The 14,801-nt window shown below is 33.4% G+C and overlaps 1 protein-coding gene across 5 annotated transcripts in view; it reads right to left on the bottom strand.

Moving 5' to 3' along the window:
* The window catches only part of LOC126752405 (pneumococcal serine-rich repeat protein), a 32,852-nt gene that overhangs the window by 2,767 nt on the left and 15,284 nt on the right, over positions 1-14,801 (bottom strand). For 2 of the 5 annotated variants that reach the window (XM_050463172.1, XM_050463174.1), the window contains exon 2: positions 5,586-6,205. In XM_050463172.1, the coding sequence (XP_050319129.1) occupies positions 5,586-6,182 (597 nt within the window). In that variant the 5' untranslated portion in view covers positions 6,183-6,205. Of the gene's footprint in view, positions 1-5,585; positions 6,228-9,734; positions 9,992-14,801 lie in introns of those variants that run through there. The other 3 variants (XM_050463171.1, XM_050463173.1, XM_050463170.1) reach the window with 3 other exon arrangements.

The raw sequence follows: 14,801 nt of genomic DNA, 5'->3' as shown, positions 1-14,801 counted from the left end.
GTGATATTTTAACTTATTTATGTGAAAAATTTTCGTTAAATACTGTGTTTTAGCACAGAATACGAATGAAATCGATCTAAATCTTGGTTCAAACTACATATCCCTAATATACTGATTTCCGATCCCGTGGTGGATGACTTCTCATATACCCAATATTTAGCCTCTTCGGTGAGTTAATATCATATGTGTATGTACCATAGGCTGGTAGGGAAAGAGAGCCAGACGAAATATCTCACGGCACTGTTGACTATCATAACTTTAAAGTCGTCGATAATAGTAGTATTAACCAATGCAGAATAACTCTTGCCAACAGGTGTCACTTCGAACTCAGTAGGCAATTGAGAAGTAAAGTCCTCTCTCGACGAACGAAGACCAAACTCTATTGTTCCTGTCCTGCTATATGGCATAGAGGCATGGACGATGACAATATCTGATGAGTCGATGTTACGAGTTTTTAGGAAGATTTATGGTTCTATGAGCTTTGGCAACAGCGAATATCGCATTCGATGGAATATCGTACAAGTTATACGACGACTTTGACATAGTTCAGCGAATTAAGAGACAGCGGCTACGCTGGCTAGGTCATGCCGTCCGCATGGATGAAAATTGCTATGAAAGTATTCGATACAGTACCCGCCGGGGAAGCAGAGGAAGCGGAAGACCTCCACTTCGTTGGAGAGATCAGGTGGAGAAGGAATCTCGAATTGGCGTTGGTTAAAGACGAAGACCATGTTTCTACAGAGTATAATAGATTTGTTCATCTAATGGTTGTTTGTAGAACCTAAACCTAAATATAATCGACTTAGATATAGGGTTGCATATGCAAATATAAATGATCAGAGTGGTGTGACGAGTTGAATTCTGAGTGATTGCTTGCCTGTCTGTCCATGCAAGCGATAACTTGAGTAAAAATTTAGATATTTTCATGAATCTTGGGTATCAAGTCTGAGTCTGAGTGAGCTTAACACAAAGATACAAATCGTCACCTGGAATGCAAAATAACGTAACAACATTTTCGGAAATTTACAGTGGCATGAATGAAACACGAAATAATATGGAAGAGTGAATAAAAATTATAATATTGGTTAAAATTCGTTTATATCTGATCGCAGAACCTGAAAATGTTGGACATATGTAATATTATGTATGTAATTTGAAGTAGTGAATCGTGATCAGTGGGGTCTTGGGGGCGGCAAAACGATCTTCGCTATTTTGTAATATTCAGAAAAATACTTCAACAAATTTTTTTTTACAAAATTTATTATAAAAGATAAAGAGTTGGTCACTCACAACGTAATAATCTGAATAACAATGAAAAATATTAATTTTTTTACTCGAATACTCTTCAGTCTTTGAATTTGTCTTATATCTTTTGGCTTATATCTTTCTTAAACATAGTGATAGAACTTAAAGATGCACTTTTCTAGCTTTGTCTAGCGACGTGTCACTCTCACAGTTACCCTATGCTTTGAATGTAACAAATACTTTTATTTCTCCAAATTTTCAAAAATGGAATTTAAAAACTCCAATTCGGGCAAAAATTCCTGCAAATTGTGTCAAAATTGTACAAGATATAGGGCGAAAAGGGGTTTTTTCTATAGCATTTTAATAAGATGTCTTGTAAATTTACTATCAATTTCCTCAAAAACCGTATTGTGAGAATTTTGGAACTTCAGAACTTGCGTGGCTTCTAGTTCCTAAATTTTATATACTTAATATCGAAGTTATTTTGTAAAAGTTCACTTTTGTTCGAACCACCTCATGAAACTTGTAGGTAGGTAGATAAAGGGGGGCGGCAGAACATCCTCGGCCCCGGGCGCCCGAAGTTGTAGCTACGCCACTGATCGTAATCAATAAGACACTCAATTTCAAATTTTGTGATGATACGTTATTTTGCATTTCAGGTGACGATATACATATGTACGTACAATGCATTTATTTTAATTTTTACAATACACAGTTCACCAGTACTTAACTAACAGATGGTTGCTAACCAGAGTTTGAGAAAACGGTTATAAATTGGATATTGTATGTCTATCTTTGTCAAATTCTTTGTGTCAAATTCTTTAAGATGCACGCACAGAATGTATTTTTCACAAAATCTTCACAACTTCTATTAGTTTCGTGTACATATATTTATGGCAGCTAACATTAATGTATTATTTATTTATAATTAACTGAAAATTTTATTTGGTACTTTCTTCTTGTGCGTCCATGTTTTTTTCATGAAACCAGCCATAATATTGTAAAGACTTATGTAGGTAGTGCTAATTGACATTCTCCCTGGAGTCTGCATTGAACACTAAATACAAAATTATAAAATAATCCTATTGAAGTAGTTGCAAAATGTTTCCAAAGAAATAATTCGATTATTTCAAAGTAGTGGTAGTACTCCTATTTTAACATTGAAAAATTAACCGTCGTCTCTTGGCTTGGAGTGTGTAAAATTATCAATTTGCGTTCGTTTTTTTATTTGTATTAAAATTTGGCTTTCATTGTTTTACTTTTTTGTTGTTGATATAAACTCTTCACTTGTGTGTTGTTAACGCGAATAAAAATAATGACCGAGTTCCATACACTTGTATATGTATGTACATATGTACATACACACTTGTAAACAAAATACGTGTGTTGATATACATATGTATGTATTTATGCATGGAGATATGGCGTCAAGTGGTAGACTTTACTTTCTTCCGGTTTATCCCTTTAAATTTTTTTGGTCATGTTGGATTAAAGTACTTAAAGTGCTTTTTGAATGCACGGCCGACCCTGCGTAATTAACTTACTACATCTAAGTGCGCAAATGATAGTGACAAGATTGAGAATAGGTAACATAAAAAATTAAATCTATAAAAATAGTTTTGTTGAAGACGTCTTTTCTAATTCGACCCAAAAAAGGAACGTGTCAAAGTTGTCGCAAACTCTATTGGGGTACTCACAACCCGTCGTAAAGCATCGTAAAATCGTAAAATTATAATTTTTTACACTTGTTTAAAAAAATTGTTGTTGGATTTCATACAAAAATGAGTTTACACATTTACAATTCTCAATGCTATGTATTCGAATCGTTATAACTTATAACTTTATGAGACTTGTGAAGACCCTATATACATATTTATTTCATAAGTCACATTATATGCTATACAACATTTACGCCTAAAAATTAAGAGTTTTTTACAAACAAAAATTTGTTTCGAAAGTTATTTTCCGCAAGTAATGCAGTGATAATTAGAGTGTAGCTAAAGAAGTACGCAAAAGTTACGCAGAGTTAAAGTTTTTTGTCTTGCCCTAGGACATAGAAATGAGCGTGGTTAATTTAGGAATACTTTCTGTTCATTTTAAATGTATACTTGGAGTACTCACCATTTGTAAAGGGATTTTACGTTGTACTTAATATGTATAGCGAATTTTGCGGTAAGTGGTTGTGTTAGGGAGCGGTTTGGCGCGCAAAGTGAGCACTAGGAACGTGTGATCTCCAGAACCAAAGCGCAGACAGAGAAACAATTTGACGGCGCTGCGGCAGTGTGCACACATGGCACAACTAAAATGTAAACAAACTGATTATCGTCCCATTCAAAGAACAAATAACACAATCAGAATCGTGCTCGCAGCAACGCGACTGCTAAGCTAACGCCGCTCATTCGACAACTGCACTCTCCATAACAATTAGTGTTGCCACAACACATTTAAATCCTACTAAATATTTTTTTTACAAAATTCCTTTCAGCTTATTAAATTCTGTATATTATACAAAAATCTAAATATGCATGTACGATAAATACATAAAAAACTTATATGTAGGTAACCGGTGTTACTTTAATTCTAAACACCAGTAGTCATTCCAGGATATCGCAATGTACTTGATAAATTTACTTTGTTAATTTTTCTTCTGGGTATAAACAAACGTTAGCATGTGTGAGCATTCACATAAAAATATTCGTAATTTGTTCGGCATAGCACATACGAATGTAAATTTGTAAAAGCTGATATTTACCTCTGTTATTATTATTATTATTTTGTTCAGTTGGTAGGTACTGTTGTATATTTTTTCATGAGGGGTGGTGAACCAGCAAGTGGACTTATGTATTTACCTATATACATACATACATATATGCATGTAGAGAGAATTTGTTTTTTGTTTTGTATGAACGCGTTGTTGAGAAGTAATAACAAAAGTGGAAGAAAAACATTGAGTTAAAACGTAAACACGCATGAACATACCACAAGCATAAGTAAATACTTATGTACATATACATATGTATATGTACATCTGTCTGTATACAAGTGTACGAAATATACACAGTAGTCCTCGCAAATTTTACCCAGTGTTGAATTCACAGTTATTTATATGAGCTAGGACATCTGTAGATGCAATTGAAAATACCCCCTTAGTTTTCCAAGACCATGGGCTTGGATAAAGTTGCAAAAAAAATGTTTGCTGTTAAATATGTATATGTATTTATATGCACAAAAATTGGTTATAATGTCTATACCACGTAACCAATGATCAGATATGACTTCCACCGACAGTAGTGGTATTTTTTTAAATATGCTTAACAGAATAATGTAACTTCAATTGAGTGTAAGTTGTGCGAGGTGATCAAAGTAGTTTAGCTAAAGTTACGACTGACGAACTAACTACTTATGTACTTGGAATGTTACCAGTTAACTAGTATCGAACTAATTTTTTTAATCCTCTTTTTCAGTAATTAAAGGCCTCGGGCTAAGGTATTAACCTTAAAATTCATCTCATACAATTTTAGAGAGCTATGTATACAGTAATTAACCATAATTTACTAATACGATATACATATATTATGTTTTTCATATTGTGATTTGTTCAAACTCGTTCATTAAAATTCATAAATTTATTTTGCTAACTCAAAGCTTATCAACTTTCAATATGTTTCACATAAATTCACTACTTTGAGATGGTAAGGGCTCCAGCTTTTCTAATAACCTTTGAAATAGGTACTTACATACATATGTACGAATGTATTTTTCCCCATATTTCATCACTGGCACTGACGAATAGATATGTTACGTTGATTTTTACAAGTGATGGATGTTTTCACAAATAATTGCCCATATTACTCGAGCCATCGAAAACTTTTTGCCACGTAAGTAGTTCAGTAAATAAAATTCAAGCTACTATGCTGGCTACATTCCTTTGTTTGGATGAATATTGTTCTTTTGAATATATTTTGAATGTTCAAGTGGAGATCACTGCGCTTAATATTTCAAAATTATTACGACTGGATTGGACAAAAATTGTGTCGGCGAAATTGCGTCAACCAGTGACTTAGCCGTCCAACAATACTTCGCATTAAATACAATACTTACGATATGTATTAATATGTAGGATAAAAATTTGGTGTAAGTAGTTCTAATTTTAAATTAATTAATTTATATACATATGTATTATTATTTTAATACAAAGGTTTTTTCCGATATGTCAACACTGCTCACAACTATTCTATGGCATATTCAACCAGTACTTCCTTCAAAGACATATGTATGTACATATATACAATGTTTTCTCGAATGTAATGCGATGTGTCATTGGATGATAGGATACTCACCGCACCAAAATACTTCATCTCTTTCTTCATGCGCCGATGTTGAGAAGTGCTCGGCGCGGCGTTTGCAGTCGTCGCTGCCACCGCAACGGCTGCACTTGTTGTCTGCTGCGCCGCTGCTGTTATGGTTTCGTAAGAGTTAAGGCCATTTAAACTTGCAGCCGTTGACGTTGATGTGTGACCATTTGTGCCCGATCTGCTCGATGAACTGCTGCCGCCACCAGCCTCCATAAAATCGAACCTTTTGAACGCGTACCATTTTGACGGATTCGGCTGAATTCCCTGGTATAATTTAATAAGCATTTTGTGTTTCTCCCGTCTATATTGTGTAAGTAACACATTCATCTTCCGTTCTACCTCAGCTTTGCTGCACCCAAAACGTTCCGCTATTTCTGACCACGCTCGGAAGCGACATAATTTATCTTTGTACTTGGGATCAGCACGATTCCACAATTCAGTATGGATGCGATATTGCTCGATTAGTTCAAGAGCTTCATCGTTGGTCCATTCCATGATTCCTCGGTTTATTAGCGTGTGCGGTTGCGCTGTGAGATTAAAATCGATTGGCGCTAATGAAATGGGCGTTTGCAGTTGCTGCATAAGCGATTTATGGTAATTCGTTTCTATTATAAAATTAATCAATGTCTATTATTAGATTAAAATTTTGAATCTGAGATTGGTCTTTAATTAATTTAATTTTGTTAAATTAATGCAAAACGTATGCATATATGTATATATGTACAAATTTTTACATTAAAGAAACAGACAAGACATAAACAACAGTAAAATTCCAGGATATCTGTTGCAGCTAACTGCTTTTCAGTATACCAGCACAAAATACCCAAGTAAAAGGATAGATAAACAGATAATGAGAGAGATGAGAAGCATTTTGTTTTCCCAGCATAACTTGCGAAATTAAAAACGCCTGATTGAAGACATCTTGAGCATTTAATGTTTCTCGGTACAAAATTAGTTTTAATTGAGAAGAATAAATATTAACAAATGATCCATTTAATAATTAGGAAACAATGTATGTACGTTTTTCCAAAAATGTGCAGCTAATTGTTGTTAAGATCTTGGCAGATCGATTGTCTATTGGATATCCCGACCTTTTATGGGCTTCCTATCCTATCCTTCTTTATAGAGTATTTAACCTTAATCTTAAAAGTGTCGTTACTTCAGTTATATTTGTTGATTTAAAAAATTTTAATTTTATGATTTGGTAAAAATTGAAAAGACAAATGTGCCCAAGAATATGCAACAGTAAAGTACTGATTAGCTGAATTTTGTCGTACATGTACCAGCACAAATGATGTAACCTTTTAAGGAAGACTACACATCTGCGAACAGTTCTAATTGCAATATATAGCCCTCTAAATACTTGCTACTCGTTGGAAGCCACCCAAAGCACTCCAATCAGTACATTTTACATATTTTAGAGCTCGTACAAGACCAATTTTTATTAAATTTTAAACCATATCAGCCCTCTATACGAGTACTTTAACCCTCTCTACCTAATTTGAGTGTCGTAGTTTAATTGAATTTTTTTGAAGGAATCGTTTACTGGACAGAGAGAAGAAATTCTTCGAAATAAGATACACTATGGTTTAATATGGAAATTGTATTGCTCCACAATCTACATTATTTCATTTTTAATTATGCAGCTACATATAATCTTGTTTTCATTTAACATCTGATTGAATTAAAAATCTTTGCTATTGCTGATAATTCCATAATAAGTGAGAAGTCTAAGTGATCAGCCATATCTTTCCTGATAATGAGATTATCATAACAGCCACTATTGTTTTTGGAGAAAATACGTGATACTTGATGTTGCAGTGGAAAAAGATTGATACCAAACGTTCTATTAGAATTTAAAGATTCATTGTCTCAATACAAATTTTCTCTAAATATATGTAAGGAGACTCCTTACAAGAACTTTGACAGATCTGTTTGTTGGCAGCTATACTTATGTTATACTGACTCGACCTCAAGAATTTCTTCAGAGATTGCACCGTTGCCTTGAACAATAACCCATACCAAATATGATGAAGCTTTCCATACAAGCACTTTATTCGGATCGTTCAGTTTTTATGGCTGATATATGCTATGCTATGGTTGCAATTTCAATGCATTTCAAATCAATATCTCAAAAACTGAGGGACTAGATCGTATATACATACATATGTACATATACAGACGGACACGGCTAAATCGACTTACCTCGTCATTATGATCAATTACATACATATTTATGTACATACCATATATTCTTTTATAAGGTCTGTGACGTTTTTTTTTTTTTGATGTTGCAAATATCGTGGCAAACTTAATATACATATGTACATATGTAAGAATATGTACCTTGCTGGGGAAAATTGTACTTTATAGAGAAAAATATTGTTACATATGTATATTTTTATATATGAAATTCTTTTTATAAAAAATTATTTGCGATTCCTTAAGAGTATCCGTTTTATAAGTTGAAATTGGCTTATTGTATTTTTGCATCTGTGTACATATACGTATGGAATACCTGTATTGGTCTTCCCAGGATCCCATATCTTAGTATATATAACATATGCATGAATATGTACTTAGGAATGCAAAATGATATATGTACTTTCGAAAATGTTTAATAAAATATTAAAGACTTTTATTTTTACGAAAGATGTTTTACAGCTTAGGAGATATTCTGGAGAGTAAGTAGAACAGGTGTACTACTTGCAACAAGCGCAGAGTAAAACATTTCCACCTGAACAATTGTGTCTGCTCAAATAGGCTATACAATCGCAGAACTTCCGAAGAAAATAACTTTGTCAAAAAGGTGACACATTTGCCATTCTACGAAAACCACACATACGAATTTTTACGTGCATATGTGTGTGTAAGAATTTACAACAGATAGTAGTATCTGTAAGTTTGAATTTAGTTCTTTGTTTCCACATAAACATTCCATTCCAATTACATATTTGTTTGGTTTGTTATTTTATTCATATTAAATATTGTTTTTCTTTATTGTATTTGTATACATAAATACATTTCACATATACATATATACGCACACATGCATATGGATGTGAATAAATATCGTTTTTATTTTCGTTCATTGTTAGTATATGTAACTAAGCATGTTATTCGCAATTTTGTTGTGTTTGCAGTTGTTTTGATAGGTTTTTAGTTAGCTGCGCATATATGTTGACGTTTTCGTTGGTTGTTCAGTCTTGGCAGCTTTCCGCGTAAATGACCTGCGTACACTTAAAAAAATGTTGAGATGTGTTTGAATGGAATGAACCAATTCATACCGGAAATGCTAGTGACATACATTTGAACATGAATAAAGTAAAATGCAGTTATTTGTAGATACACACACATATGTATATGTATACATATGTATGTTTGGATATAAGTAGTAAATACTTATATTACACACTTCTATTCCCGAATGTAGTCATTAAACCAAGGTAATAAGTGAAAACTATTTTTTTTTTGAAAGGGGCGTCTTCTTCGTGTAAAGTGTACTTCTTTTCAATGAAGTTGAAAACAGTAGATAGTTCACGGACAAACTGTCAACACTATAAACAGCAGATAGACAAGATCGTTTTAAGCCTTCCATAAACTATCGCCTCATTCAGTGCATCCGATCGTTTTTCATATACATATTTGCAATTTTGTTATGTAGAATCTTGTATAAAACTAAACCAATGTTTATGTTTTTTTCCTGTATTCATATGTTTATTACAAGATATACTATCTATCGTATTATCTTTTGAAAACATCCAGTAATTCTATAACTACAAATATAAAAAAATAATTGTGCACATGCAAAATTTTCTTTGTATTTAAATTAGGTATAACCTACAGTCCTTTTCCTGTCCTACATAGTTACTAGGTTAAAGTACATACATATGTGCCAAATATTGATCATAAAGTAAATCATGAATAAAAAATTAAATTTGTTTAAATAAAATATAAAATCTATTATTTGCATGTAGTCGCATTTTTTTACAATGTTTATTAATGTCACGTGAATGCGGTTAAAATTTGTGATCTTTGTTAAATCTAAATACAAGAAATATTACGTAGCAGAATATTGTATTATCACTTTCGCGCGCATCACAATTTCATTATTTCATAAGTTGTTTTACACACCCGCAACTCACTTTGTGTTGAATTTAGCCAAAACTGGCAACACCAACGTTTTTACGCACATGTACACTGATCAATTTGAACTTTTACCACACAACCAACTCAATAAATTTCTTATTGTTTCACTTTTGTTTTTGGTATTTTTTCGAAATGTTTTTTCCTTCTGTTTTCCAACAAATACTGTCGTAAAACACTTCTAAACCTTGCGAAATCGATAAACGACTAAAATGCTCCGCAATGAAATGAAATTTCTCAACTACTGAGTTGTTCTGCGCTCAGTTCGTTTGACTTTGACGCAGCGCTGCGCTGTGCAAAGCGCGCGGAGCAATTTAATGTACTTACATACTTATATATAGTGAGTAAACAACAACGAAGCCGCAAAGCGGCAGAGACTGTGCGAAGAATGATTTTGTATGAGCCCTATCACACGAAGCAACTTTTGTTGCGGCTTGGTTTATAGGCGAGGGGGCGCGGAATCGCGCCAATTTAATCGCTGCGACGTTTTTCGGCATTCGTGTTCTTTCTTTCGTAGTACATAGTTGCATTTGCGTATATTTTTTTGAAATATACAACACAAATATACATAATATAATATAAATATTTTAGAAAACGAATGACCGGAAAGCCATACAAATTGATTTAGACGATAGTAAAAAGGGTGATATATGTTTGTTTTAATAAATAAAATGTATTTCTTAATTGACAGAGCTGATTAATATATGTGATAGAGTGCCCCAAATACCTATAAGGAAAAAGAAGCGACAATGGGTTAAAGTAAAGAGTAGACAATGGGTTAAAGTAAAGTGAAAGAGAATGAGAAAAAACTCGAGCAGAGTTGCGCAACACAATGTTTTAGCAACTAAAGTTGCTTCATGTAATCGCAAACTATCTGGAGTTAACTGCTGACGTCGCTGTTTATCAGAGCAGAGTATTGTTTCGATGAAGACCGAGTGAGACCAAGGGATGACGAAGTGTTGTTTACAGCAAATGAATGAAAATAAACGTATGTTTGTTTGAATGCTTGTGTATGTGTGTTGGGGAATGTTAAAAGAAGCAACAATAAAACATAAACATAACAAAACAACACCGTAAGAATATTTTATTTGTTTGAGAGAGCAGCGACCGACGCGGGCAACTGCGAGGCGAACTAACGAACGCGGTGGCCGTTGACTGATTACTTTGAAAAAGAAGAGCGAAGAGCATAGGGCGAATACGGATGAGTAGATGTGGATGTTTTTGTTCCGCTGTAATAATTAAAGAAACTGGAAAAAACAATAATAAACCATCAATAACAATAACGTAGCATATGAATTATGTTGGGAGAACGGTGAGTGTTGTAAGGTGAAGTCTTTACCAGAGCCATTGTTATATGTACATATGTACATATTAAAAACAAATAAAACCACGTCAACTTAATGTACAAAGACGTACGTACATATACATATCTGCAGGTATGTATTCATGTTTTATAGTATCTATGAATATATTGGTATGCATTTCGTACGTAGTAATGAGCTAGTATTGTGAAATTGTTATTGTTGCATGTTGTTTACTCAGGAACAATAACAATAAACCCAACGACACCAACCAAGAGTCGCTCAATATTGTATAAACAAACGCTGGCGCTGACACCGAAGTCGTATTGGACGTCAGCATTAACGCAAAAAATGCGCTTCCATTGCTTTCGTCACCGACGTACGCTGCCGTTCGTTTGCGGTTGTTTTCACAAAAATAAGTGTACATTTATACATGTTGCTGAATGTAGATATAAATGTGCGTTTATGTACATATGTATGTGTGTGAAATTGCACACATCCCCATATACATATACATACATACGTATATGTATATAAAGTTGTGTATATGTAAGTAGGTGATTGCTACTTTTTGTTTTGACTACGCGTACACTGGCTTTGCCTGAGTCACCTCACCACTTCGTCGCAGTTGTACGTATTTTAACGACTCACGAACACAAATGCATTTGCATCGTCAGCCAAACAAACAAATAGAATGTGAAAGGAAATAGCAAAAATGTACAAACAACAGACAGTGGCGGTTCAGTAGTTTGCTTATTGATATCGCTTTTGGGCGCCATCGAATTTCAATGAAGACGAATACCTGTATAAATCTAGCCTCAACTGAAGAAAGGATGAAAGTGAAATACATACATAGATACTTATTGGTTTTAGCTTTTTGATAGAAGTACGCGCGGCCTGTCGGTACGTTTGCTTCCTAATCTCAATTTGTTAAAATGTTATCAATAACTTTTTCTCTATATGATATATTGGATTGTTCTCATGCTCATTGTTTATTCCTTAGGTGCTCTTACATATTATAAATGTATAAATATGAATGTGTGTGTGTACATATGTACATACATTTAGATAACTCTTACATCTTCGCCCGTCTGTTTGGTTTTGTAAGATTGGGTTTACAATGTAAACTTTACATACAGACTATTTTGACATTCATTAAAGGCAAATTCTCTTTTGGTGTCCCTCGCTGCGTCCACACGGGGTACGCGAGTCCGGCAACTCAAGTCGGATTATTTCCTGCATTCCCTTTCATATCACAATCTTAAGAAGTTCATGTACGTTTTTAAAGTGTTGGACAACTCTCATCTTTTTATGCTTTACCTATCAAGAGTCGCCACTTATTACTCTTAGCTATCTTCGCTGAATTGTGAAGTGTGAATTGTCAAGCAAATCGAGGAAAGTTTTCATTCGCTTGGTTATCCGTCTTTCTTCTACAAGAAAAATACGGATAAAAAAATAAAAAAATTAACATATGTACATATGTATTTTCCGTTTGCGTATTTCGTGTTCTACTATTTTAAAAAGCATTTTTTATTTAAAATAAATTTGATTGTTCCCTTATAATAAAATTTTGGGTTTTATCAGATTGTTTGCATTGTTTCCAAAAAAGATAACGGTATCAAATTTGGCAAGAGGTTCAAAGTGTGACACCGTGTATCTAGAAATGAAATCGAGCTATAATTCAATGCTCTGGTTCGAACCTGTCTGAATCCCATATCCCTAATATTATGATTCCTCCTACCCGATATATTAAATTTTAAGCATTTTTTATATAGTAAGGACGCTGTGTGGGTGGATAGTAGAAGAAACCTTACCGCCCGTACTTAATGTTTACATACTCACAAGTCATTTTATCATTTCGGTATATGCAATCACTCAGGAATATTAGAAATATACTAGTATGTATGTATGTTCATATGTACATACATATATACTACAAGTAGATCAGTGTTGTACTATAATCAATACCAGTACGAGGTAGTTGGATTTTGTTTTATTTATGACAATCAGTAGGATCTCTATTGTAGCTAACTATATTAAAAACAGTTGCGTGCAACTAAATAACAACGACATAAGATCAAGTAATGGTATGTCAACTTTCTTTGTCTCTTTAATTTGAAACTTTGCCTTACTTACATATAAGAAAGGTGCTCAGATTTTTGAACAGTTCTTAACGGCTACAGTTGGAGACAAGATATTTTTGAAAATATATGTATATGTATATGTATATATGTATGTATTTATGTACATATAGGAATTAGGATTAGGAAATTTTAAAAATAAATGAGCTCTGCGCAACCAGAGCTGAGTACTTTATTAATTAACAAAAGATATGGGTATTTTTAAAACAAAAAATATTTGAAAAAATTGTCTGTACAAACTAGAGTTTTTAATAATTGGGGTACTCACAACGTGTCATAAAGCATCGTAAAATCATAAATTTTTATACTAATTTGTTGTTGGATTACATGCTAAAATAAGTTTACGCAAATACAACTCTGAGCGCTATGTTTTCTGATCGTTATAACTTAGTATAACTCTATGTGAAACCCATAAATGTAAAGTTTAAATGGATCGTGCAATTAATTAACCACGATTATTGTTGATTACCGCTTGATGGAAAAGAAAGAAACTTATATAATACATAAGTATATTATATATTTCCGGTTATATTACTATCAAATGTTTAATTGTTGATTTTTTATGATTTTTGTTGCTCACTGGAAATAATGTATAACTTTTAACTTTTGGATCGTGGATCCACTAATTTTTGTTGCAAGCTGTAACTTGAGTAAAAATTGAGATATCTTGATGAAATTTTGTATGTGGGTTTCTTAGTACAATTACGAGTTCGTACATGGACGTAATCGGGCCACTGCCATGCCCACAAATCACCATTAACGGAAAACCTATAAAGTGCCATAACTAAGCACTAAATTAAGATATAAAGCTGTAAAGCTGCGGTACAGGGAATCCCAGTAGCAAGGGACAACTGTGGGAAAAAATCTTGAAAAGTGGGCGTGGCCCGCCCTATAATAAGTTTGATGTATGTACATATCTCCCAAACTACTAAAGCTACAACAATTAAGTTTGTTGAACAAAATTATTATCAGAACTCTTACATACAGTGTGAAAAATGAAAATGAAATCGGATGATAACCTCGTTCACTCCCCATATAACGGAACTGTTCAAAACTACTAAAAGCCCAATAAATCAATAACTAATTACGTCAGAGACATTAAATTTTACCTCCGGGATGGTTTGAAAAGGTTTTATGCGAGCCGGTGTGAAAATTAGACGATGGGCGTGGCACCGCTCAATTTTTGGCGAAATCACATATCTCGGGATTCAACCGGCCGATTTCGACTAAACTCAGTACGTGACACTTATTTCATATTCCTATATTACAGAGTGAAAATGACGAAATCTGACCACAACCACCTCTACTTCCCATATAATACAAATTTAAATTCCATTTGACTCTTTCCTTTCCTTCCTTTCTTTACAAATCAAGAAGTAATTAATATAAATGTCACCTTATGACCAAAAATTATCAAAATCCAAACAAAACTGCTCAAGCTCCTAGGTACCGAATATATCAATACTTCTCTGAGCACCCACATATCTAATATAAAGATTTTCGAACTTCCAGGTGACTTTAGACTGTATATATCTGCACAATAAAAATTACAGAACCTGTTTTACTCATAACAGTATATCTTTGTGACAAAAATAGATACAATTGGATGGAAA

This window comes from Bactrocera neohumeralis, chromosome 3 (assembly GCF_024586455.1).
Source record: "Bactrocera neohumeralis isolate Rockhampton chromosome 3, APGP_CSIRO_Bneo_wtdbg2-racon-allhic-juicebox.fasta_v2, whole genome shotgun sequence".
Taxonomy (NCBI): domain Eukaryota; kingdom Metazoa; phylum Arthropoda; class Insecta; order Diptera; family Tephritidae; genus Bactrocera; species Bactrocera neohumeralis.
This window is presented reverse-complemented; position numbering and strand designations above follow the sequence as displayed.